The following is a 26,804-nucleotide window of genomic DNA, read 5'->3' as shown; positions in this document are numbered from 1 at the left end:
AACAATCTGTGTTGTAATCTAACTCTTAAAGTGCAATTCATATTGCATCGAATTTTGTCTTTCATGAGAGAACAAAAATCTAGAAATAGCTTATCATTTTGTGAGAGAAAAGGTTCAAAAGGTGTTCTAAGACTACTACCTATACCCACACAAGAGTAGTTAGCTGATTTTTTTAACAAAGGCCTTAGCTCCTCCAAAGTTTAATTCAGTTGCATCCAAGCTTGGAATGATAACATTTACCGTTGTCAAGCTTGTGGGAGCGTGTTGAATGACAAAGAAAAATCGGATCAAAATATAAAAGAAAAAAATGGCGATCTCAAGTAACTTGCATCACAAGCAATCGATACTCAAGGCCTTTAAGGCTTTCAAACTGTCATAACAGCTTTTTGAATTCAGTTAGAAAAGTTAGTTAAAATTTGATATAACTAGGCTTATCAATCTTATCATGTACTCAATTGAAGCTTGTATAAAAGCTCAATTATAAACTTGTTATTTTCAATGACTATTATATCTCTGATAATGCGAATTATCATAGACGAAATAGACTGATATTTCTTTAAATAGATATTGTTCTCCTACAAACAAGGTAAAGAAATAAAAATTCCTAAAAGTTTGCGGCATCTATACATATTTATACATCACTGATTTTCATGGAAATGGAAACTACTACTATTCTATTAATACAGAGAGTTGTAGGTGCAACAGGTAGCAACAATGGATGAGATGCAGATAAGTAGAGCAGGGAGTAGAGTGGCATTCAGTAGTTTACTTTCACTGAAATACCCAACAATTGTTATCGTACCGTCTGCAATAACTCGAGCTAGAGTTCCCGCTTCCGTTGACAGTAAACCTCCATTAAAGGTTCCACGAGAAAGCCGCGATGACATCATTTTCGATAGAAGTGAAAGGTTAACTCCTGAATTGTTAATGCAAAAACAATAATATTAAGTCATGTTCAAGGCGCAAACTTTACCGTATTATGAGAATATATATTACCTTCGAGAACTTCAGCAGAAACAAATGTGATAAGGGCCGATCCAACATATTGAGTTACTGAATAAGGGATTAATGTATGGAAGCTTAGGAGTAGTCCAATGCAAACCATGATTTCTGATGTTAGTAGAACTTGCCTGCAAGTACAAGCCAACCGACAAGTAAAGATCAAATATGAATTCGTAATGGTTTTTAAGTCGTCGTCTATTATTCCATTGTCTAAAGTGAAAAATGTTGTAGTAATAATATAAACTTAGAGGTTTACCTTTCTTCAAAAATGTTGCCGATGTAGCTTCCGATAATAATATTCACAGGAAGGACAGTAAGACCAAGGCATGCAAGGAAAATGGCTACTTTGGTTGTCGACCAAACAAAATAGTATTCTGTTACAAGACTTGACTCAGCGAGCAATATCTCCATTGCATACTTGAGCATAAAATACACAAACAATTGAACCTATTAAAAGTATTCATAGTTAGTGCAAAAGATTGAATCAAACTTCAAATAATTGAAGAAAGTTAAAATCATAACAGGTTCCTTACCTTTACCGATGGTGTAAGCAACTTATACGCCAGCGCAATAGAAGTAACAGGTTTCTGAGATTCAGCTTTATCATAAACTTCTTCGTCATCGTCTTTTTCTTCGTCTACATCTACATCTTGCTCTTTTGCTTCTGAATTCATTAGTAATGGTTGTGTAGGACTATTCTCTACTGCAATATGCACTGCTTGTTCTCCTATATGCGTTTAGAGAACCGTAAATAAAAGTAATACCGTATAAAAAAATGAATACAAGGAACCTTGGTGACATATACATACCAGTTTCTGCTTCATAAGCCCAAAGATTTTCTGGTTCCTTAAAACAAGTGCACAGCCAAAGTAGATAAACGAGCCACGCAACAGCCATTACCCATCCAGGTAGCGTGTCTTGGTTCATTGTCAACTTGTAAATCTTAAACTCAGTCTGTAACAAACAAGCAACAGCTGGACCACAAGCCATTCCAAGAGCACTTGCACTGACAAAACCTGCTGATGCTTGCATCCGAAGTTTCACCGGCACACAGTCGCTGATATAACGCCTATTCACAGCTCTTGCAGAGCCTAGCCCGCAGAAAAGTCGTCCCATAAGAAGAACTACTACTGAGTTAAGATCATAGGCCAATGCATACATGACGTTTCCGATTAGAAGAACGATGGTACTGAATATAAGAGGTTTTAGATACGATCGGTTTGACCACGCGCTGAAATAAACAGAAGAAAACACTTGTGCAACAGCCATTGAACCGATGACGACGCCACAAACACTTGCCGCAGCTCCAAGGTTCAAAGAGTAGTTGTCGGCCGTAGGTACAACGATGTAAGTATTGACCATATACAAAAATGTGCTTGCCAAGTTCAAAAGAAGTGACATAAAATGATATCTTTCGTCAATAGTGTTTTCTTCAGACGGAGATGGTGATAGTTCCTCTTGCTGCATGATAAAAGCATGTCTTCCCAAATACTGAAGGAAACTTGTTGAGTTGGATAATTTGTCTGTTGCTGCTTTGATAGATACAAGAATTGGATCCTTCAAGAAAAAGTCAAAAGGAAATCCTCATCAAGTGTTTGAAGAATACCAACCATAATAGTATAATGTAAACCATGGATCAAGAACTTACTTGATGAGCATAAGAAGGTTGGTCATATATAGAAATGTAGCTTCCTTGACTCCTTTGTAAATCATGAATGTCTGCAAGATTATGAGACAAGACTCCCACAACAGCACCAATTCCCTGCAAAGAAACTTTTACATCATTCCAAAGATGATACAAAATACTACCTTACATTTTACAACATTAGTATTGTAGCATTAAGAGGCCATGTTAGAGGGTGCGCAAGATGGACAAAAGTATAGGGCCTTAAATTTTCTAAGGTTACATTGCGCTAAACACGGTCTCTTAGTAGAGTTGTCACAGTTAAACCATGACTAAACAGAGTCCTTAATTGTTTTGTCATAGTTGAATCGTAAGTAACCTACACAAGACCTCCAAAAACTAAGACAGCGCTGAACATTAATCAGGATATATATATCAGGGTTAGAAACATTACCACGTGCCTTAGAACCTGTCTTAGCTGAGAATAAGGATGGTTTGCGCGAGTCTTGACATAATAGTCGGCGAATTTATAGCCGATTCGTTTATCAAACTTCTTCAAGATCTTTCTCAAACCAGTAGCATTCATTTCCACAAAATAAAGAAGCTTTAATAGATCTCTTCCAACTTCTCTATATGCTTCTTGGACTTCAGATATCTTTGAACAATCTGGCTGCTGTACAACACTTTGGTGATCCTCTCCAATACGCGTAAGCCTCCCCGCCAGAACTCCTTGTTGCTCAAGCAGAAATAAAACAATTTTTTCTATCTGAAACTCAAAAGAAAAGAAAGACTAAAAAATTTTCTTAATTACTTGTTGTCTATGAAGGACACGTGGTGACACGCTTTTTTTTCAGAGATGTCGGTGCTACGGAGCTTGTTGCTAATAATATTATATAAAACCTAATAAATGAACTACCAATCCAAATATATCCTTAGATATATTCACCTGATTGTCTAGAAGCAATGAAAAGTCGCGGAGTACGTTATGGTGATTTTGAGCTCCAACCTCAATTTGTTCTGTATATCTCTTGACTTTCTTCTTCATAAACTTATAGTTAATGTAGTATCTGGAAGAAAAAAAAGTTAAACGTGTGTTACATGAATCAAAACAAAAACATTTCTGACTTTGGTACAAATATCAAAATTGTATACCCTTTCCATTCTTGAATCTGTGATTCTCTCAACTTTTTGCCAAAAGCAACCATATTCCAGATAGAAAAATGAGTAAATGCACTACAACAGAACCAAAGAAGAGGCTTCAGAACAACAATATCAAGCTAATAAAGGTTCAAAAAACTGTTTAAATAGAAGCAGAAACGTTGTAACCTTGTAGTAATAATTGGCAGTGTCTGTCTTTCTTTGTTCCTTGAGGTGAAAACTTCAGTTGGCAAGATACAAGACGTTTATGGTAACAATATCATGGATTTTGGGAGCTGAAAACGGTACATGAACAATTGAGAAACTGGAAAAGCTCTAATGAAAAAGTGGTAAATTTGCATGTGGATGATGAAAAGAGTATTTGGTATATGCAAAAGTGAGTGTTTGTTTTTGCTTAGCACACACACTGAGAGTGGTGAGAGTTGATGTAATAACAAAGTAAGGAAAGACCGAGTATGTAGGCGCATATGTGATGTGATCCTGTGTCTTTTGAGGGTTGGTGTTAACCGCAATTTAATATAGCCTGGTGAGAAGGAGAAGGATCTCTCTAACAACTTGACACCTAGCAATGTTGTAAAACTAAGTAAAAATTTTAATATTTTTGCTAAATCTAAAGTACTCCATACTTTATATACTTAAGATTTTTTTCGTTGGATTTTGTTTTCCATGGCCAAACAAACTTTGGTGTGACCTCTTCTATGAAACAACATTTTTGTTTTCTCCAAGCAGCTCAGAGTTGGTCGGTTACTCAGAAATCAGAATGTTATTTAAATATAAAAAATTGAGTCATTCTTGTTTATTGAATCAATTGAATACACAAGATAATGCCACATTTCTTAGTCTAAAACTTAGAGGTCACAATGTGCTGCCATGGCATCGTCCTTTCCTGTCGTTGGCCTACTGCCCTCCTTCACCGCTCTCACCTGTTGCAATTCACGACGTGTTGCCTTGCTTTTACACAGGTGTTCATTTGAGTGAATCCGAATCCGAATCCATCATAAAAAATTAGATCGTTACAATTGTTTGTTATTTTTAAAATATTTTATATTTGAAGTAATTTTACCCAACACAAATTGAATAGTTTCAATTATTTGTTATTTTCAAAATATTTTATATTTAAAATAAGTTTTAACTTTTAAAATTAGATAAATAAGAATTCAGTTAATAGAGCCAAAAATAGAGAAGAGAGCGAAAACTCTCTTCCTCACATTAAATTTTAAGAAAGAATTTAACTGAAATATAATCATAATACAAAAAAAAACAAAGCGGTTTGATATACATATGCAATTTTAGTGTACATTTTTTTTTTTTTGTTGGAAACACCTTTAGTCTATATTTAAAACTTATATAAAATTAAGATCAATATTATCCAATATTTAATATTACGAGTTCTCGTTAGATAAGAGAAGGGATGAGAATATGTTAAACCGGTGGTCAACATAGACATATAGTCTAGCTTATATAAGGTTAGATCAGACCAGATCTATTTAATAAAATTGTCACATTTAGGTATTTTTAAAAGCCTATTTAATTAAATAGGTTAAATATAAGTTATAAAAAATCCTAAGAAGCTTTATATATATATATATATATATATATATATATATATATATATATATATATATATATATAGGGAACGACTCAAGTGAGAACACTTGGTTATTATGAGAAATGAGAACAATGAATCACGAACATTAAATTTTGATTTTGTTGATTTTAATGAACATAATTGGTTTCTCTTTCTATATTGATTTAAAATAAATATTAAGGATCCTAGAAAGAGAAACCAATTCAGTCCATTAAAATCAACAAAATCAAAATTTAATTATCGTGATTCATGTTCTCATTTCTCATAATAACCAAGTGTTCTCACTTGAGTCATCCCCTATATATATATATATATATATATATATATATATATATATATATATATATATATATATATATATATATATATATATATATATATATATATATATATATATATATAACAAGAATGATTAAATAGGTTGATCTATATATACATATATGTTAAAAAAATTACTAAATAGGCCGCCTATATATGCATATATAGGCCGACCCATAAGACTTCTTAAATAATATGGATTAATTGAAAAATTTAATGAGAAATAGGGTGGCAGACCATATCAGGTCGAAAAAAACCTATAGTAGGTCATAGACTAGACTCAGGCCTTGTAAGTTTATCATAGATCAGACTCAGACCTTCTATAGTTTAACCTAACCTAGTCTATTTCCAACCCTAGATAAGAGTAGGGGTGGCAAAACGGGCCGCCCGCCCCGTCTTATGCCCGCCAAAAAACGAGCGGGGCGGGCATGCCCGCCAAGTAAAATGGGCATAAAAGTCATGCCCGCCCCGCCAAGATGGCGGGTTGGCGGGCGGCGGGCTTACCCGCCTATTTTTATTTATATTTTTTTGATAGATTAATAGGCTTTTTTACCTTTTAATTAAACTTTTCATTTATTTTTTAAAACAATTTTTTATAAAAGCAACTTTTTAATAAATTTACTTAAAAAAAATTACATATATTTATAAATAAATGTATAAAATAAACCATCAAGAATTGCAATTATTAGAATTAACTAAAAAAAGAGTGAGTTTTGGAGGAGGGGCGGGCTTTGGTGGGGCGGGTATGGCGGACGGCGAATTTTGGAGAGCGGCGAGCTTAAAATTCCAATCCAACCCGCCAATTTTAGGCGGGTGCGCGGATCGGACCGGCGGGCCACGGCCGGTTTTGCCACCCCTAGATAAGAGTATAAAAATATTTTAGGCTGCATGACACTTTATTTTTATAAATATTTTGTATATTTTATTTAATTTGAGATATATTTTTGAAGTAATTTCCTATAAGTTAATAATATTTTAACTTAACTCTTTTAAAAATATTTAACTTCAAAAATAACATTTGTAAATGTAAATCTATAAAAAGAAAAGTGAAGTTTTTGTAGGTTTAAGGAAATATTGAAGAGATAGGCTAAAAGAAAAAACAGTAACATTTTAGTAGAGAATATTTCAATTAATTATATTATTGGTAATATCATACATGTAAATCTGAGCTATTATATTAAATTAAATTAACAATTATTATTTGATGCCAATATAGAGAAATCTATATTGGTAATCAATTATAATGGTTACATGATTAAAAGTCTAAAAAGTTATATTAAGAAAAATGGAGGGTGCGGCTAAATTATATTAGCCCATGATAATGAGACTTAAATTGGGTTAATATCGAAAACCAGGCCCATAATCAGCGATTTCAGTGTTTATTAGATTTATTATTAGATGTGAAGGAAATGAACTCGACATTAACATTATCAACTTTTGTAAGAAAAACAGGATCTCAAGAAGAGTATGTGAAAGTAAGAAACTTAACACTATCAACTTTTTGTAAGGAAAAAAACACTATCAACTGAAAATTGTTGACTTGCAACAGCTTTCATTACGTAGAAAAACATATTCAGTTTGTGCTTTTAGTTTCTGGTGAGTGACTAAATCATGATATGGTTATTAATGTAGAGTTGAAAAATAGGAGTTAGTGATGAAAAATGTATTTAACATTTATATTCATGTTAGACGACATAGTGTACAATATTGTACTTGAATCTTGGCATGATCATACTTGTTCTATTGACACTCCTTGGTGATTTAGGCTTTATGAATTGCATTTCTTAAGTCACGATTTCATGTTCTGTCGTTTTTATTTTCAGGGAGATGCTGACAGTGGACTTGATCGGTTGTGGCAGAAAAAGAAAACAGAAATTAAGCAGTAGATGACATGAGCGATCTTTGTTTGTCGATCATGTGTTTGAGTTTAACTTCTGTTAGAGATATTAGCTGATTTTGAATTTCCTAACCAAGCAAAACTATTGATTAAGAGGGATTTGGACACATGTGACACGTCCTATTCAACTATCTATGCCAATCCAAATTGTTTATTTAAAATATTTGCGGATGTCAAATTTTGTGCATAAGTAGGTTATAGTTAATAGATATTAAACTGCTACCACAACTGGCCTATCCTCAACTAGTTGTTGTTATGTAAGGTTAAATTGTAAATTATCTTATCATATGAATGTAATCCAAGTAAAATTATGGAAAAAGAATAGTAAATATTAGTGATGATAGACACTAACTAAAATATTAGTTCATTATCCATTTGATCTAACAAGTGTAGTAAGAAAGTATAATCGTTAATCTAGGACAAAGTGTTTGACTCAGCATTCATGTATAAGTCGTGCAACAATAATTATTAATCCTACATGTTTGTTAACATATAGTAACATATAGTAGTAATCAATGGAACAATAATTATTAATCCTACATTCCCACATGTTTGTTAACATATAGTAACATATAGTAGTAACCAATGGAACAATAATTATTAATCCTACATGTTTGTTAACATATAGTAACATATAGTAGTAATCAATGGAATAATTAGAGATAGGAAATTGACATGTCTGTTCCGTTTAGGTTTGTCTTGTAAAAGACCGTAAAAAAATAGAGTAAGGCGTATATAGTTGAAAGTGTGAATCTAAAATCTTATCCTGTTCTGCAAAAAAGTAAGAGCGAGGTGGAAAGGGTCGGCGAGTACTGAAACTTTTAAACCTAAAATGTCTGCGTCTGGAAAAAAAAAAAAAAGGGGGTGTTGCGGGATAGACTCATTAAAAAATGTAGACCTAAACTCTTGGCTCGCGTACTGTTTTTTTCCACCCTTTAGAATACTCCATATCTATGAGAGGGACATGAATTTCAAAGTAGTGCTAAGAATTTCAAAATGACATTTAATCGTTTTAAATTTTAATCTCAGTTATTATTGTAGTAAATTTAAGAATAGCTGTTAATTTCTTTTAAAAAACGTATGCAATAAAAAAACTATGTTTCTTCAATTATCATTTATGTATGTTTAATTTTATATTGTAATCTGTTTGATTGAGGAATATTTTGAGAATAGCACCACTACTAAACAATATGAAATTACTTATGACTGTTATGTTTTGTTTATACTTTAGAACACTGAATATTTGAGATTTAGAAAAACATCAATTCAGGTAACATGATGAGACACCACACCAGTAAAGATGTTACAAGTACAACTACTAAAAGTATCATAGTATTCAAATATAAAGTATATTTTTAAATTTTTCAACAAAGAAAAACATCAAGAAAAAAGCGAAAACAAAAACAAAAATATATGCAAATGAAGGAAATGCTACTTGGACTTACCAGTAGATATGAAGATTGAAGATAATAGTCCAGTGTATGTATATCTCATTTTCTACAATGCTTTATCACCTGAAGTTTTAAAGGAGCAGAGCTCAGTGGAGAAAAATGAAGTTGGAACAAAGTGACAAATATGGAAAGTTTAATAACAAATGAATGTGGTTATGTTATGTTATGTTCACAAACATGTTTGAAAGTGAGTGACTTGATAGGCAACAATAGTGGAATCTCTTGTCTCTTACAAAAAGAAAAGGCCACGTTTACATGCTATCCCCAAAGCATTTCTTGAATTTATAGCATTGTAATTATTATTACCATAACTTTTTTAATTAGTAGTGGTGGGTATTGTTTTGTCCTGAGTTCAAAAGTGGCTTTATAATGCTTGGTTCTTTTAATTATTTTGATCATAGTGGTTGATGATTAACTGTCATAATTGTTGATTTACATTGTTCTTATTGGGAAAAATTCAACTTCCAAATTGATTAAAGATAAATCTTACAAATAATTTTATTTCATCTCTCATTTACAAATAATTTTATTTCATCTCTCATTTTTCAAATTTGTTTTTGTAAGGTTAAGTTAGAGTATAGTTTGTCGATTTTGATCATATATATTATTTATATATGCTACTTCGGTCGTTCACAATTTATATCCACACGTCAAACTCAAACTCAATAATATTAGGCATGATCAGAAAAACTCAATAATATTAGGCGCGAGGGAGTGCATCAATTTGGACCAGACACCATTTATATGTGCATTAAGTTTAATAGTGTTCACAGATATATTGAAAAAATCAAATCTCATTCGGATCACTCACCTACACATCAAATCCAATAGTATTATTAGTGAAGGAGTATATTAGAAAAAACTCAAATCTTGCCTTAATTAAAAATAAAACATACAATTATATAAAGGGTCATGCTAACATGTGCCCTAAGGGCACATGTTAAGGATACTATAATTAGAAAAAGTTAAATATAATTAAATGTAATAAATTCATATTTAAAATTTCGATACATTGAATTCGCGTGTTCCAACAAAATATTTTAATAATATCTAATTAACTTGTGCCCTTGGGGCACATGTTAGCTTTTCTCTTATATAAAGTAACTTCATTCACCTTGTTAGACCAAAAATTGTTGAAAAAATTGTTCAATATTTTTTGTTGAAATAGTACAGATATTATGAGAAATTATGTTAATAAAAAAATGGGAAAGGAATAGTAACTCAGAATCTAATATATTTCAGGTGTCAATATGTGATTGCATGCTGTCTTAAATCAATAACATCAACAATTTAGTGGTAGGTGCTAAAGTTCTTGTCTATTGCATCTTTTTCACATGCCAATTAAATTTTTTTCTTCTTTTTATCCACAAGGAATATTCTCTACAAGGAATATTCTCTACCTTTCACATCACAATGAATATATATACTTGTAAGTTGTAATATAATTTGTTCTTACATGATAGAAATGCATGAGCATCTGCAGATGTAAAATAATCTCTCTGCAAATAGGTTCACTCGATCATGTTATAGTGGGAGCTAGTATTTCTCAATTCAATTGGTAGGCATAGATATTATAATTGTGTAAGGTAGGTAAGGTTCAGATTCGTATCCTTAACTTTTGTTGGCCATGAAAACCAAATCGTTAGGTATCTAATTTTTATGCAGTTAAGCTATTAAACTTCAACATGATGCTAATGCCAATGGATACAAAAAAAGAACTGACCTATTTGGTTTTAATTATGAAGTTTATTAACTAGTTGGAATTATTTTAAAGTTATTTTCTTTCTAAACTATTTTTAATAGATAGTTGATATGAGTGAAAATAGATTAATTCGAGACTATGTAGTCTGGCCTAATTAAAATTTTAAAGACTTCGGTCCATCTATAATTTGTCGTAGACTTTTATTTTAAAGTTTATTTTGTCTTTTTTTAATGTCTTATATGATTTGTTATTTTTTCAAACTTTATAATAATAAAAGAGTGTTAAGAACATTTTCTCTAACACGCGTCATTTTATTAGGAAAGTTTCATATCAATCTCAGTACTTCCTATTTAAGTGAAATTCATTTTTAAAGTGTGAAACTGTGTGAGACACATTAGGTTTATCCAACAAAAAGTTGTTAGAATGTTGAAAAATGAGTGTTTCTATCATTAGGGTGTTCTGTTCACAGAACAAGAGAGATTGGATAGATATATAAAGGGAGAGAGTCTTTTCGATATAATGGCAAGAATCTCTGGTGTGATGGAGTGAGGTGGAACTCTAAGGTTGGCACTTCTACGTCCAAATCAATGATGTAATAGCAGAGTAATCTGCAAGAGTGAGAATGAGATAACACCTGTTATGTTGCGTGGCATAGTTTATATATGGATGACAGTTAAAATTGTCCTTCTTTGATCTGGCGTGTGTTATGATAAGCTATTCAATCATATCTGACGGTGGTTCATGCATTGGTAGCTTAGGTCAGATGTCTAACTCTCCATTGAGGTTCCACTTGTTCACTATTCTTCTCTAATGATGTTTTTAGTTACGCCCTTGAATTGGGCATGTGTTATTGGATCTTTAGTCGATCTGAATTAATTTCATTCCAAGGATTGCATTAGAGGATCCTGGACCATCTCTTTCATCATCTTGAGTTCCTTATATAGGCCTTCATATTAGAAAAGGGGAGCAGAAGAATCAGTTGAATGGGAACAAGTTCATCTTGAGCAAGAGATAATCTAGTAGAAGGTGGTAACACTTGGAAAGGAGTTAGACTCATAGGTTCCCTCTCCCTCCCTCCTTTTTTTATCGAGCTAACTTTGTAAGGGTGTTGCTTATTGTTTTAAGAATCAAGTGCAATTTTCGTGAATGCACGTTGAATTTATCTCGATGTGGAGTATTATTCTTTCGATTAATTACAATGATTTTACCTTTGAGGATTATTGTTGAGGCTCCATAATTAACTTCTTTGGGCTCTAGTGCACTCACTTTAAAGTCTTATCTCTTTAATATATGTTAATTATTTTACTTCCATTGTGTTTATGTCTTCATCTCCTTCGTTCTTCTATCTTATTCTTAACCTCTAAAATAAATATTTTTAAAAAGCAAAAAGATTTTATAAATTAGCCGCGAGAATATCACAATTCACCTCCCTGATATGTTTAGAGGCACTTGATTAACACGTTGGATGTGTAGTAAGACTAGACGAGATAGATTAGAAATGATAATATCATATAGTATTGTGGTAGCACCTACAGTATAAAAGATGGTGGAAAATATACTTAGGTGGTTAGTGCATGTAGATAGAAGACATGTAAATTATGTTATAAGTAGAGTAGATCAAATGAAGAGTGGTTAAACAACTAGAGGTAAAGGAATACCTCATAAAACTATAAGCAAAACTATTAATAAAAACCTTTAAGATAAATGAATTGGATAGAAAATTCTGGAAGAATTTGATCCATGTAGTCGATCTCGTTCAGTGGAATAAGGCTTAGTTGTTATTGGTGTTGTTGTTATTTAGTAAAAAAAATTATTCAATACTAATAGCAGACTGCTTGTTCAATACTTAATGTTATTCACCAAGATATTACTTGCAACAATTTGGCAAGTTCTAGATTGCCATCACACATCATCAAGAAAAAGCAAGTCTCCATCCAATTCAAAGTAATAATTGTTCGTACCACCCCAAGTCATCTAGCTTCATACCTAAGATAGTGATGTTAGAAAGGAAAGTATACGGGTCTACTCAAAATAGGGAAACGACTTAATCAGTGTTGACCTTTAAGGATAAGAATAATGAGAAATCCTTACACAATATCTGATTCCAAAAAACCATAAACCCGACAAAGAACGTGTGGCATCTATAGGGTGTACTTTGACGTGCGTTAGAGGAGCTCCAAGATCACGTCAATCTTCTAGGATTCACAAACCATCATGACCTACAACAACCCTCGTCCTATTTTGCTTTTGGTGACACGCCCATTATTCTAAGGGTTAGATCATTATGATTCAGAACGCAAGCCATAACATTGTTTTGTCAATTAATGGCTTGGGATGATGTTATAAACTAGGTCAAATCCCATGGCTTGGGAGGATGTTATAAACTAGGTCAAATCCCAGTGTGTATTAGATCGAGTCGCCCAAGTCACAAGGGCTTAGGCGGACCAGCGAATATGCATGCCCTAGAGGCACACTAGATAAAGGTCAAACGGCACGTGTTGACCGTCAAATGAAAAGATTTAAAGGACCTCTCTACACAAGTCCAAGGAGAAATATATCAACAATGAAGCTACAATACCACTTAGAGCCTAGACATATAATCCATTGATTAGCACACCATTCATAACATAGACAAAGCCTCGATCATCCACCTTCAATGCGTAACTAGGATAAATTCAAATAGGTCATTCCCCACCTTCAATGCGTAACTAGGATAAATTCAAATAGGTCATTACTTTTTCTTTTCTTTTCTTTTTTAGTTAGGTCGTTTCTATTAATATCATTATAAGAAAAATACATGCCATTTGAAGTAGTTAGGTCATTCCTACTGATATCCTTATAAGAAGAAAAATACATACTATTCTAGTGAAAGCACCACAATGAAGTCCAACCAACAGAACCCTACCTGATATCCTTATAAGAAGAAAAATACATATCATTCTAGTGAAAGCACCACAATGAAACCAACCAACAAAGCACTACCTGCCAAATAAACTGGAAAAAGTCTACCCTTAAGAATGACTAAAGTATCTTTTCTCTACATCCTTAAAAACTAACACATTGCAGCTATGAATTATCTAAAGCTATATGTCACCAAAATTGGTTCACCCTGGTAGAAATTTTGTCTAGTTTAAGTTTCCAATCAAAAGCAATTATCTTCTTGTCAAGATCGAGATCTCGCATAAGATCGGAAGAGGATTATAAGATCGTAAAACATAAAATCATAGCTAAGATTAGAAGATTCTACCCAATCATTTTCTTAAGATCAAAAAAGAGTTGCAAAATCATAAAACATGATATCATAACAAAAATCATAAGACCCTACTAAAATGAAAAAATAATACTATATAATTAAAGTATTTTATTTTACATGATAGTTAGGTTGACAAATGTATTAATAGGAAAATGACCCTGTTTCATATTCTTTGCCTGACTTTAGAGACACATTTATTTTATTACTTGGTTTATCATAGTCCCATTATTTAAAACAAACCCTACAGCCGAGATGATTATACACCCTAAAACTAAAACTTCGTGATTTTAAAAGGCATGTATTCATTCATCACCACCAAACAATAATTGTTGTACCTATCTTGTCATCCTTTCGGACTTGTAATGGTAGTGGCCGTCAAACAATAATTGTTGTGCCTATCTTGTCAGTTGTCATCCTTTTGGAGTTGTAATGATAGTGAGATCGCACAATTGTAAGATTTTAATATCTAGATCGAGATTTTGACAACCATGAATATCTTAGATGGTGTGGGGTTCATTCATTGTCTTCCTAGAACTAGCAACTCCAAACATGTAAAAGATGTATGTGTGTAAGAGAGCCAGCGAGGAACTACCATAGCATAATCGTATATGTAGTATGTATGTGGCAAAAATATCTTTTAAAGGTGAAAACCCGAACACAAACCATCCAAAAGTCTAGAAAGGGTCAAACAATTTAACCGAAATTGTTCTCACAAACTAATCAGGACATTACTGTCTCAAACCGCTCTCTCTGGATGTTTTGAAACAGGACAGTTGGTTATGTCCTTGTTCACCGCATACTCCGCAACACACCATCGCCCTCTTCCTTCCTCTCCGAAGATCAACCTACAAACCGAGAATAAGATGTTATAGTATTATGTATGTGACATTCTTATCACTTGGTGGCAAATTAACATTCTTTTTAAGGGCTTCACTACTGAAGAAAAACAAAACAAATGCTAAACCATGACCATACAAGGTTTGATGTGTTGCAGACATTTGAAGCCACTCAACTTAAAAAAAGAAATACAAAGAGTGGTAGGTTACAAGGAAATTCTTATGTTGGTAAAACAAAAAATAATTAAAATAATTAAAACTCACTTCTTTCGGTACAATTTCCATGGCTGGAGTCTGTACCTCAGAGTTGCAGATGGTTCATGGCCCATTATCATTATAGTTTGATCCTACAACCACAAACTATGGTGGTCATGGTAAAACAAAAATAATAAACGGATTGAAATAATTAAAATCTCGCTGTTATGGTACCGGCTTCTATTGCACGAATTATTTCTTCATCTGCATATGTTACATATCCCAATACCATTTTAGTTTGATCCTGCAATGCACCCACAAATTATGTTGGTAATAGTGAAACAAAAATAATTAAACCATTCAAAAATACAAAAGTTAGCTTGATCTCTCCCAGTTTCTATTTCCGATGACGCACAATTTTTAACACAGTAGTGTTTTCTCCATCATATAAGCCACAGAGGACCCCATAAAGAATGTCACCATCATCGTTCCTTTGTCTCGAGTCTTGGTCAGAGTCCAATGTCTACAGCAACAGTTACCGCATGGTTGTCATCTGACTCGGAAGGCTCATTCACGAGTTTCAATCTGCAACCATCATGATGATCAGCAACCTCTTTTTGGTTACAACAGAAGAATATTTCAAGCCATGATCAGTCAATTCTTTTTGGTTATCTTTTATTCATCACTAACACAGCCTTCACCATTGTCTCGTTGATCGGAAGGCTCATTCATGAGTTTCAATCTGCAACCATCATGATGATCAGCAACCTCTTTTTGGTTACAACAGAAGAATATTTCAAGCCATGATCAGTCAATTCTGTAGCAGTACCAACCATAGGAAAAGCAACTGTTACCAGAGGAACATGCTCAATATTTGAGGAAACTTCCTAACATACTTTCTCAACGTTGACCCCTTCTGCACGTACGATTTTCCGGTTAACTTATTATATTTTTATTGTTAGTTAATACTGCTGGCATACAGGCAGGTTTCACAGCAGGATGAGTTCCCTTTGCAGAAACTTGTGTAGAATTCAACACAACTGGCCTGTCATGGAAGCAGAAGAACTTAATGATATTTGTGGCAACACTTTACTCAACTGACCTGTAGCAATACTCTGCTGTTTTGGATTTTTCCCGACTACCCTCGTCCCTTGGTTCCAAAGTTCGCTATAAACAAGTCAAAACCTTTCTTTCAAACTTCAGTAATTATGATTCAATAGCAACAAATCTCCAACAAAAATATTTAAATTGTCAAAAAATTCCTGCACCGAATAAACTATTTGTGAACATTTCTTCCAAAATACTTACAAGTTACACTATCCAAGTAAAGTAGATCCTAGGCTTCCTAGTCTTAATCTCACTTCAAACAAAGAGGCTTGAACCTGATAAGAAAAACAAGGTTGTGGAAAAAGGGTTTTGCAACTTCGCGAAATAGCGAGAAAGAAATATAAACGAATCATTGTCTCTCTCTTAAACAAACACAAACACACGCACTCTCAGGAAATTAGGGTTTGCAATTTAGGTCAAACTTTAATAAATGAAGATGATAACGTGAACACTCAAAAGTTAACCAACAGCAAAAACATAAGGTCAAAATGAAATTGAAGTTATCTAAATAATCAAAACTTCTTCAAGAACAAGCAAGCTAATAGAAACTGAGACAAATGCTAGAATCATGATAGAAACAGAGAGAAAATGAGAGAAAAGTAGACCCATTGCATTCTTGTATTTCAGTAATGAATTGTTAGTTACAACATTTGAGATATTAGTGTTTATATACTTACTCTAGTATCAGTTGAGATTGTGCTGACTCAGCACAGTCAGTTACAGCAATAAGGCCTTGTTTGGTACTACTCTATTATCTACTCTATTACAGGCCACAGACTACTACGACTTCTTTGATGCAAGACACACAAGCATCTACTAATCATTCATAGTTTCAGAAAAACATGAACAATGAAAACGAAAAAATAGCTAACCTAGTCAATTGTCATGTCATTTTCCTATAAACCACCCAGTAACCCTTCCTTGAAAAAGTTTCTTTGCCCCAACAATTCCCACTATTTTACCAAAAGCGCACGAACAATGGTATCAAAAGTTATATAGTTAGGAAGGCAATTATTGTCGACCATTTTATAGAGTAAGGTCTCTGCTTCATCTAAAAAACCCTCTTTACAAAGCCCATTGATCATAATGTTATATGTTCTGATATTTGATTGACACTCTTTAGCAGACAGAAGTTGAAAAATCTCTTTTGCATACTTTAGTCTTCCACTTTTGCAAAGGCCATCAAGAAGTATATTATATGTGCGAATGTTTGGCAAAATCCCAATTTCAATAATATGCTGAAATAATCCAAGTGCCTTGTCAAGTTTTCCATGTTTAAAGTAATCATCTAATAATACATTATAAGTGATTAAATCAGCGGGTTGACCACTGGCACGCATGGCCTCAACCAGGTCCCACTCATACAATGTTCTTCCAGATTTCGACAAACCATCAAGAAGACAATTATAAGTCACAGTATCAGGAACTAAATTCTTCTTATGCATTTCCATTAACAGCATCATAGCTTCATCCACCATCTTAACCTTACAATATCCATTAATCAAAGTACAATAACTGATAACATTAGGCAAACAACCTCTTCCAACCATCTTATCAAACACCCGTTTCGCCTCATCCACACCACCACACAAACAATAACCATTCATCAAAGCATTATAACTAACAACATCCGGATTCCAACCTCTTTTAATCATCACAGCAACCACATTACGAGCTTCCGTAACCAAACCCACTTTACACAAACCATCAATCAATATATTAAAAGTATACACATCCGGGTAAATTTTCCTTCGCACAGCCATTTCATCGAGCAACTCAGCTGCAGCTCTAAACCGACCAACAGAACACAGACCATGAATAACAGAATTATAACTGTAAATATCAAGACCAATACCATTAGCAACCATCTCAGAACACAAACCACAAGCCTCATCTACAAGTCCTTGTTTACAAAAACCATCAATAACAGTATTATACATAATCAAATTAGGATAAACCCTAATCTTCTTCATCTTAGGAAACATCTCTATAGCAGTTTTTGTTTTGCCAATTTTACACAAACCATTGATTATCGTCCCATAACAAACCTCATCAAATCTAAAACCTCTGGAAACAGAATCATCAAGTAAACTAAGTGCCTCCAAAACCCTACCTTTCAAGCACAAACCTTTCATCAATGTAGTAAGTGTTTTCACATCTAACTCAAAACCCCTCTTGATGAGTTTTCCAACAACTGAAAAAGCAAAACCCATTTGACCCAGTTGAGAAAAACCGTTGATCAATATACTCATAGTGATAAGCGAGGGTTTGATGGTTGTATTTAGTTCCAGCTTGGAGTACAGCGAAACGACGGTGGTGTAGCGTTTGAGTTTGGCTATTGTTGTTAGGAGTTTGTTGAATTCTTGAATGGGAGGTGGGTGGCGGAGAGAGAGGAAATGGTTGAAAGATGAGACGGCGTCGTCGAAGGTGGGGAGTTTGTGAAGCTTTTTGCGGTGGGTGCGAGCGAAGAAGGTTGTGTAAGGGTAGAGAAGGAGGAAGGTTGTGGAAGAGGATGAGGATGAAGTGCGGAGGGATGTGAAGAGAATGGTGGTTGCATAGATTGGATTCAGCATGATGAAAAGGTTTCAATGGAAATTGAAATTTGAAAATTGTTGCATTAGATACCAAATAAGTATGTTGTGGAAGATCATAGTGCCGCGTAGGTATGTGTTTGGTTTCAAATGACAGGTCTGACGTGTCCCCTACTATCAGTTTTAAAACCCTAAAAAATTTGTTTGAGAAATAATTTTGGACGAAATTTATTTTAAAATAACTAAGTTTTTAAAAAAAATCCTAATAATCTAATAATCTATTCGTGCGTGCACCTAATGGTCTCTGACGCATGCAGTGCTGTCATATCAATTATGTCTACGCATAGCATGCGCCATCACCCTTGGCGCGTGCACCTAATGGTCTCTGACGCATGCAGTGCTGTCATATCAATTCTGTCTACGTATAGCATGCGCCATCACCCTTGGCGCGTGCACCTAATGGTCTTTGATGCATGCAGTGCTGTCATATCAATTCTGTCTACGCATAGCATGCGCCATCACCCTTGGCGCATGCATGTTATTTTTTATTTTTTCTATGCGCCTTATTATTTTATTCTTGAGTCAAGCAAGATTCATTAATCAAATAGTATATCTATAAGTTAGTTTAACTCATTCAACCTCTCTTTTTTCATTAAAATTGTATGTATCCAGATCTAACTTTTGTTTACCCATCAAACAAAACTTTTGGGTCCATATCTTGCATTGTTACAAATTCTGATCTATTTAAAGAGCCGTTAACAAATAAGTATATGATATGTTAAAAGCATCATCTACTATGGCCACCATTGTTGCAGCTCTTCAACCTTGCTTCTTCATCTTCATTGAGCCTCTGAGACTTCCGGTAAGTACACATTGTTTGGCATCCTTGCATATGTATGAAAACTCCCTCGTGACGGTGAAGAAAAATGATTTTGGGAGGAGAAGAATAAATTTAGCTGAAAATATGAATTAGACCTAGTGATGGAAAGAAGAAATTGGCAAAATTTTGTTTGGCTGAGCTTCTCTATACATCATGAATGTTTGAGCCTAGTAGTTTCTCCTCCTCTCTTGGAACTTCTGCGAGTTGAACACTGGCCCGAGTAATCTTGTTCCACTCATTTTCGACTCTAAAAAACACCCATTGGAAGCGCCGGAACATCTCCAACAGAGTGATACCGAACACTGTCAGATAGTTATGGCGCAGATGAGCAGATAATTTGTATGTCCATGAACCGCGCAGAACAAGGTTGCTTCCAATTACCCAAAAGTATACCTGTAAGTTGTAACTCTTGAATTAGATTTGTCATTGTCAAATCAAATTAAAATATGTTGTAATACTATGCATTGATCAGATTATTACCCAATGTCGTCCATAAAACAAGTTGGAAACTAGACTTGGTTTGGTGAACTTAAATATGCGTGAAAAGCCACTGTAAGAAAATGAAATGAAAAGAAAAAAATCATAGAAAGCAAAATCAATACTACAAACCGGAAAGGGAAAGATGATAGATTTGGTACCTTAAATCCCAATCTCTGGTTATATCCCAGTAAAATGAATAGAGTGAATTAATGACACTTGAGAGAAGCCACAGCGGCCGATAAAGGGTTGTCCATTTCTCAGGTAAGACGTGATATTTAAGGGCTGATAGAAAAATTACCGGGACTGCTGTCGAATATTTCAAAGCTGGAAAACAAGTGCAAATGGAGTTAGCATAAGAGAAAAGCAAGCAATTGTGTGCTCACCAGTTTACTACCATTGTTTAAAATAAGACAAAAAGAAAAACATTTGTGTGCCTGAAGTGTTAAAGAATGTATGAACAATAGATTAGACAACAATGCACAAATAATGCTGAACATCATAAAGGGATCTTACACGTTAAGGACCAATCTAGCACATTAGTTTTAGAGCAGTTATTTGGTCCTTAACTTGTGTGGGGGATTGGTATCAGATTGGAAGCCCCCCATTCATAAAAAGTAAATAAAACAGCAGTTAATACGCATAAACTAATTTTTTAGTTTGGTGGACAAAATATTCTCTCAAGCCATATGACGGACAAAAATAACACGGAACTGTATACAAAACTTATCAAGAGGTTGGTGGATAGTCATAAATTTTATTATTATTAGGGTACACGCATTACTCTATATTTTAGATGTCTAATCCTGAGTATGAGGAGACATGTTAAGATCATATATCGTGAGTATGAGGAGACGTGTTGAGATCCCATATCGTCTAGAGGCAAGACTAAATTAGTCCTTATAAGATGTAGGCAATACTTTCCTCACCTCTTTGATATATGGCTTTTGGGATTGGGATACACCTAAAGCTCAAACTATTAATAGGCCACGCATATTGTCTATTTTAAAAATGTTCAGTCCTAGACATGAAGGTGTGTGTTAAGATCTCAATTACCAGGTCACCCATATTTGGTCACACTTAATGTGTTCAGTACTGTGCATAACAGGGTGAGTTGAGATCCCACATCAACTACAGATATGGACAAATTTGTATGTAAGGTTTGGTAAATATTGACCTAGCTTTAGGGTGATTTAGGCCTAAATTCCAAAATCTAAGAACATTATAATAGAAACTAAATTTTGACAAAAATGAAAACTTAATTCTAGCCCAAGAAAGACATGTTACATTTTTAGGAGATCGGGGGGAAAGTTGCCAACAATTACCATTCAAGAGACAATTTTTTTCTTTGGTATCTTTGTATTGGCGAAGACATTGCAATAGACGCCACAAATAAGGAAGAACAAGAACTATTGGAATTGCAATTGAGTGACTACCACATACTGAATCAGCTTCAAGCCAAGCTATTGTAGCAACCTGCATGTTATAGAAAATGAAAATATTTTATTTGAGTCCCTATTATGAACACAAGGAAGGAAATACAAAAATTTGAACAGGCAACCAATGATAACGAACGGAAAAGAGTTTTGATGTATCTGTAGTGTATTACCAAGAAAGTTTGGCATTTTTAATTTAACCATACCTGTTTGTTTACCATTCTACAAACCGATCGCTCCAAATCTGAAAACACCTGGATGAAATGAGCAGTTAGGAGCCACAACTAGAAGGAGGAAACGATTACTAACACAAAAAAATATCAGTTGTAAATTTTTTCATAAAAAAAAAAAGACTAGAGCAGTAAGGTGACTATCAAAATATATACAAATTTCTTAGCACTTAGAAATTGACATTTCAGAATTTAATAGAAAATTAGATCAATGAATCTACATTAAGTTATATGATGTACCTTTGCCATGGAGGTGAAAATATCTGCCAAGAAAAAGTCAGGAAACGAAATTGGCTGTATGAAGAAAAGAACCATTATTTGTGAGCCAAATGATAAGCTTTACGCAATCCATGAGAAAATCAATTAACAAACTGATAGAAACCAACTGATATAGAATAAGAAATAGGGAAACTCTCTTTGGTTACAGAATAATATTGCAGAACTTCGAGGGTCTGCACCTCCCAAATGCCAAAATCTTTTCCTATCCAAATCCACGATGATCGACTCTTCCCTATCTTTCCCTATTTATTCTAAACCTAAACTCGCAGCATTAATAAAACTTAATTGTCCCTAATAATTGTATAATTTTCCACTAATCAATCCTAATAATAATTAATAATTGTTGTTTAAAAAGATAACTGTTAGTAAATGAAAATTCTAACACAAACCTACAGAATCTAATGAAATAAACTACACCTAAAATATCAACACCGTTAAACCAAACTAGTGGCTCTCAAATTACTAACTTTGCACATTCACATCAATAAACTTAAAGGAAGCTAATGGAGATGTTGTATTTGCTTATCAAAAGTAACCAAATGTGTATAAACACTGAAAATTCGATATCTGGCATGATAGTCAAGAATCTTGCCTGCAAAGGGAAAGCTATCCGCAATATTGTCCTCAAAAAGAAGTACCGAGAGGATAAATAGAATATATCGAAGGGAAAGATCAAGAGCATTGCAACAAATATGTAGAGAAGCACCTGCAATGTGTAAACATTACATGATTAGAATGCATGATAGACAAAATATTACAGAAAGAATCCATTTACTGGTCTATAAGAAAATTTTAATTCCATCATTTTTAAACAATTAATCTAACGCCGGCTTCTACATGATAGCATAAATAAGAAGCCCTCCAATGCCAACTCATAGAATGAAATTATATCTACATGTTATATTTATATATCAAAAGGAAAAAAATGTATATCAAAAAAGTCAATGGAGGAAAAAACGGAGCAGATACTGAACTGGTTGAGATGCAGCCAATGATACTTCCCCATGAGAATAGAGATAGAGATAAGAAGTCATGCTGGTAGGGACAAGGATTGTCATCCAAGTGCTACACTGAAAATAACACAAGATTTGAAATTAGTATAAAAACATGCATGTGGTTTATGCTCTAAATCAACGGTATTGGCAAGATCAATCATCAAACCATGTCTTGACACAACATTCAAAGTTCTCACTATTTTTTATTTCCCTTTTATTTGAATTCCCGCAATTTCAACAATTATTTTGATTACCAATATATCTTAGAGAACCAGATACAGACAACTCCATGATCAAAATATCGATTGTCAAAATCGAGAATCAAGAAAAAGATTGAACACTTTTGCACTTAGCAATGAATAATGTTTTGTAAAAAAACTAAAGCAGGGAACTCGACTACCTTCCATATCTCTTTGTGAGTAAGGTGATTTAGATCAATATCAAAAATCTTGGGATAGCTTATATTGGACTGTAGAAATACCCACACATTCACTCCCCAAAGCCAGACCATAATAGTCTGTAAAAGTAACAGCAAATATCATCAAGCGAAGTTTTCAAAAAAACTACGTTCAACATAAACAGTAAAATGAACCCCCAACTCACCACAAGTAGGAGAGGATTGTAATACAAAAAAGCCTCGTATAAAAACAGATCTCTCAAATTTGCATCCATTCTCATGACAGAATCCCAACCAATCTGATGCAAGAGCATAAATAAGTTAATAGTATAGACAAAGAAATGTTACGGAATTTTCTCAATGATGCATATCATTAAGTGAAAAGACAAGCTTTGACCTTACAGCAAGTAAGTCCCCATATCAGAAAGAGTGTCACCTGAAAAAGAAGAAAAAAATGAGAGCGTGCAAGAGGTTCATAAACTCTATGAGTTTAAAATAAAAATTAACCGATAAATCAAATAGGCATATCTAATACTTCTACAAATTAAAAAAATTCAATCTGAACAACCAATATATTTTCCAGAAGAAAATTAAATTAAATTGAGTCTATATAATATCACCAAGGATCATCGTATAACACAAACATGACAAGCTTGCAATTAAAACATGCAGCACAACAGTATTCTTATGCAGATTGCACATGATAGACTAACAGACCTTGAACCTCCATAGAAAAGTAGGAGATGGCACGGCATTTTGAATGGGTGAAATCATATTCTTCATTGTATCAGACAATACTATTTTACTGTAGGACGTTTGGGTCTTCTTCTGCTAAACAAAACAAAAAAAAAATAAGTCAAAAAGTGTGTTCAGACTTCACACTATAAGGAAAGGACAACAATATTTTGGGAGCACTATAAGGAAAGGAACACAATATTTTTGGAGTTAAGCACAGTTAAAGTTCTCCACAGAAAGAATATGCAATTCTATTTTATTTGTTTAGAGTCCAAACTGAACTGCTTTAAATTTGCTTCATAAGTTTCATAATTTCTTGCTTGAGCTCATTAGCCCCTATGTCAGTTATCAAAATGCAATTCATCCCATTGTCAATCCTAGCACAGATTGGTACAAGGCATGCATGGAATCTCAATATAAATCATTCTGTGATCGGCTGTATTTAAGCTTCCACGGTTAAATTAAATTCAGGAACATTCCATTGGCCTTTGTCTGTTGCTAACTGTATGTCTTTAACATCCGTCTCTGCAATATCTGCACTAGGGTAGCAATGCACCTTAACACTAACGATTTACTACTTGTCATAAAAATTACAGCATTTATCCAACCAGAAACCTCCAATTCAGTAGAGTAATAAATTTTGCACATACTAACTAGGGTATTTCGATGTCCTTGAACTCATGGAAATCATCACCCTCGGCTTCCAAGGAAATAATATACAAAATCCAAGCATTCCACATGAAAAGCTCAAAATTTAAGGATCCACAAAAATTGAAGCAAATCCATTTCTTCAACAAATCATTAAAAATAACCAAAACCAAAATATTAAAAGTCAAACACTTGGTATGCAAAGAAATATTAATTCTAATAGGAACAAATCTATTCAAAGCTCTTGGACAAATTCCAAAACTCAACAATAAAAAAATTCAAACCCAAACAAACAAAGCCATAACAGAACTGTAAATCAATCTCATCATGGCAAAAAAAACATCAAAATCCAAAATTGACAATGACCCATCATTCACAGATTCCTTATACCTCTGAAATCTCAATCATCAATTTCTGGGTTGAAGCACAACAAAACAAAAAAGGAACCGAATCAGATCAATTACCTGTTGTTGGTGTTGTCAGAGTGAGTCCGATCTGAGAGAAGAACAATGGAAAACTTTTTCCGACCGCAACATGACAAAAAGGAACAATGTTGCGTAAATCTCAAAGAATGTTGTTCAGTGGCATTGTTGGCATTGGAATTTGGAGGAAAAGGAAAGGAAAAAGCGTGGAAGTGGCAGTGTTGACAGTTTACCCGCTACTATGTGTATGTGTTACCAATAGATTCATTCATACTCAGTTCTGAATTGTGAATTCTAAGGTAACACAAGAGATAGGAAGGTTTGCAATTTGATTGAACAAGGACGAGGAATCGTAACTGTAACTCTACTCGTCTCAACTTTTCAACGCTTTTTTTTTTAAGCTGAAAATGAAAAACAATATTTTTTTTAAGTAAAATAAATGATATTATAATAAGACTTTTTTTATTTATTTAAGTGTTACAATTATCGGATCTTATATGTCACATATTTAAAATTTAAAAAAAAAAAAAAAAAAAAAACTCTTTTCATTCCTTATTTGTTTATGAGATGAAGGGGTTCAAAAGAAAAAATAAATAAAAAGACAATTTCTCGGTACATTTTATAGGTCTCTCATGCAATATTGAATAGGTAAAAATGTCATCAAGTTTTACGTAGATGCATCTACGTAAGTAATTTAAAAAATAAATGGTTTTGACTGTAGATGCATCTACAGAAGCTTAAAACATAGTGAAATTTGGGATTTTTCCAATTAATTGGGAATATTTCAAAATTATTTCTCAATTAATTGGGAAAATCACAAATTTCACTCTGTTTTAACACTTTCATAGATCATGTACGAAAAACAACAAATTTTTGAAAAAATGGTGCTTCTGGAAGTTATCTACGAAAGCATGGGACGTAATTGAAATTTTGTGAGGTGTGTAAGAGGTCTATGGGGTGCAGTAACAAATTACGAAAAAATAACTACAAAATACTATCCATAAAGGTATTTAACCCAAAAGAATCAGTAACCAAAGTCGATTTCAAATATGCTGGAGCTTCTTCATATAGAGATGGTGACGGGTAGGGTTGAATGCGGGTTTAACACTATCCAAACCTGCATGCGAAATCACCACCCGGATCTAAAGGATAGTCTGGTGGTAAAATAACACTCACGCCACACCCGTTGGGTTTGGACCCAAACCCGCAGTAAAATACATAAAATATATTTTTCCTACAACTTTTCACAATATATATCTTATTAATTAAAGTTGTTAAGTCTCTTAAGTAATTTTTTGGTGCCAAAATTAAGAATAGTTTTGTAACTTTCATTTTATTTATTTTTTATTATTATTTATTTCACTATCTTTTTAATTATTAATTTATTATTATATTCTTTACAATTATCCCATTATTAGTAACCAACTCACGATTAATATTTTTTAACAATTATCCATTATTATTAACCAACTCAAGCTTTTACATTTTTATCTTATTAATTTACAGTTTTATCAATTTAAAAAATTAATAATTAATTAAATAACTTTCTACTAACCCATTACTTATTGCCACTAATTCCATTATTTCATAGTATTGTTTTTCTTTTCTTTTTTCTTCCATAAATTAATTAAATAATATTTTAC

General features: G+C 33.4%; 3 protein-coding genes across 11 annotated transcripts; all 3 read right to left on the bottom strand.

Moving 5' to 3' along the window:
- Positions 1-532: 532 nt before the first annotated feature.
- Positions 533-9,286, bottom strand: LOC131609570 (SPX domain-containing membrane protein At4g22990-like). 3 transcript variants are annotated; one of them, XM_058881295.1, is made up of 12 exons: positions 9,216-9,286; positions 9,033-9,101; positions 3,953-4,059; positions 3,779-3,859; positions 3,573-3,693; positions 3,081-3,416; positions 2,651-2,764; positions 1,812-2,559; positions 1,536-1,729; positions 1,259-1,449; positions 997-1,130; positions 533-916 (listed from the first exon to the last, which is right to left on the bottom strand). In XM_058881295.1, the coding sequence occupies exons 4-12, from the start codon at positions 3,829-3,831 to the stop codon at positions 678-680; spliced, it is 2,130 nt and encodes a 709-aa protein (XP_058737278.1). In that variant the 5' UTR covers positions 3,832-3,859; positions 3,953-4,059; positions 9,033-9,101; positions 9,216-9,286; the 3' UTR covers positions 533-677. The 3 variants fall into 3 exon arrangements, with proteins under 3 accessions (XP_058737278.1, XP_058737277.1, XP_058737279.1); XM_058881294.1 differs by lacking the exon at positions 9,216-9,286 and having other exon boundaries at positions 9,033-9,208; XM_058881296.1 differs by lacking the exon at positions 9,216-9,286 and having other exon boundaries at positions 3,081-3,392; positions 9,033-9,208.
- Positions 9,287-14,153: 4,867 nt separating this feature from the next.
- On the bottom strand, positions 14,154-18,795 carry LOC131609569 (pentatricopeptide repeat-containing protein At1g62930, chloroplastic-like). Of its 5 annotated transcripts, XM_058881293.1 has the most exons (5): positions 17,004-18,795; positions 15,440-16,286; positions 15,259-15,328; positions 15,094-15,176; positions 14,154-14,838 (listed from the first exon to the last, which is right to left on the bottom strand). In XM_058881293.1, the coding sequence occupies exon 1, from the start codon at positions 18,702-18,704 to the stop codon at positions 17,085-17,087; it is 1,620 nt and encodes a 539-aa protein (XP_058737276.1). In that variant the 5' UTR covers positions 18,705-18,795; the 3' UTR covers positions 14,154-14,838; positions 15,094-15,176; positions 15,259-15,328; positions 15,440-16,286; positions 17,004-17,084. The 5 variants fall into 5 exon arrangements, with proteins under 5 accessions (XP_058737276.1, XP_058737274.1, XP_058737273.1 ...); XM_058881291.1 differs by having other exon boundaries at positions 15,259-16,286; XM_058881290.1 differs by having other exon boundaries at positions 15,094-16,286.
- A 491-nt stretch (positions 18,796-19,286) lies between these two features.
- LOC131609568 (uncharacterized) lies at positions 19,287-25,550 on the bottom strand. Of its 3 annotated transcripts, none has more exons than XM_058881287.1 (13): positions 25,204-25,550; positions 24,074-24,187; positions 23,754-23,792; positions 23,563-23,655; positions 23,360-23,476; positions 22,939-23,034; positions 22,557-22,670; positions 21,926-21,979; positions 21,662-21,709; positions 21,345-21,495; positions 20,181-20,346; positions 20,023-20,092; positions 19,287-19,935 (listed from the first exon to the last, which is right to left on the bottom strand). In XM_058881287.1, the coding sequence occupies exons 2-13, from the start codon at positions 24,137-24,139 to the stop codon at positions 19,687-19,689; spliced, it is 1,263 nt and encodes a 420-aa protein (XP_058737270.1). In that variant the 5' UTR covers positions 24,140-24,187; positions 25,204-25,550; the 3' UTR covers positions 19,287-19,686. The 3 variants fall into 3 exon arrangements, with proteins under 3 accessions (XP_058737270.1, XP_058737268.1, XP_058737271.1); XM_058881285.1 differs by having other exon boundaries at positions 24,074-24,184; XM_058881288.1 differs by lacking the exon at positions 25,204-25,550 and having other exon boundaries at positions 23,759-23,792; positions 24,074-24,179.
- Between the last annotated feature and the right edge of the window lie 1,254 nt (positions 25,551-26,804).

The sequence above is a fragment of the Vicia villosa genome, linkage group LG6 (genome assembly GCF_029867415.1).
Source record: "Vicia villosa cultivar HV-30 ecotype Madison, WI linkage group LG6, Vvil1.0, whole genome shotgun sequence".
Lineage (NCBI taxonomy): Eukaryota > Viridiplantae > Streptophyta > Magnoliopsida > Fabales > Fabaceae > Vicia > Vicia villosa.
Note: the sequence above shows the minus strand (reverse complement) of the source record. Positions and strands in the feature narration are given on the sequence as shown.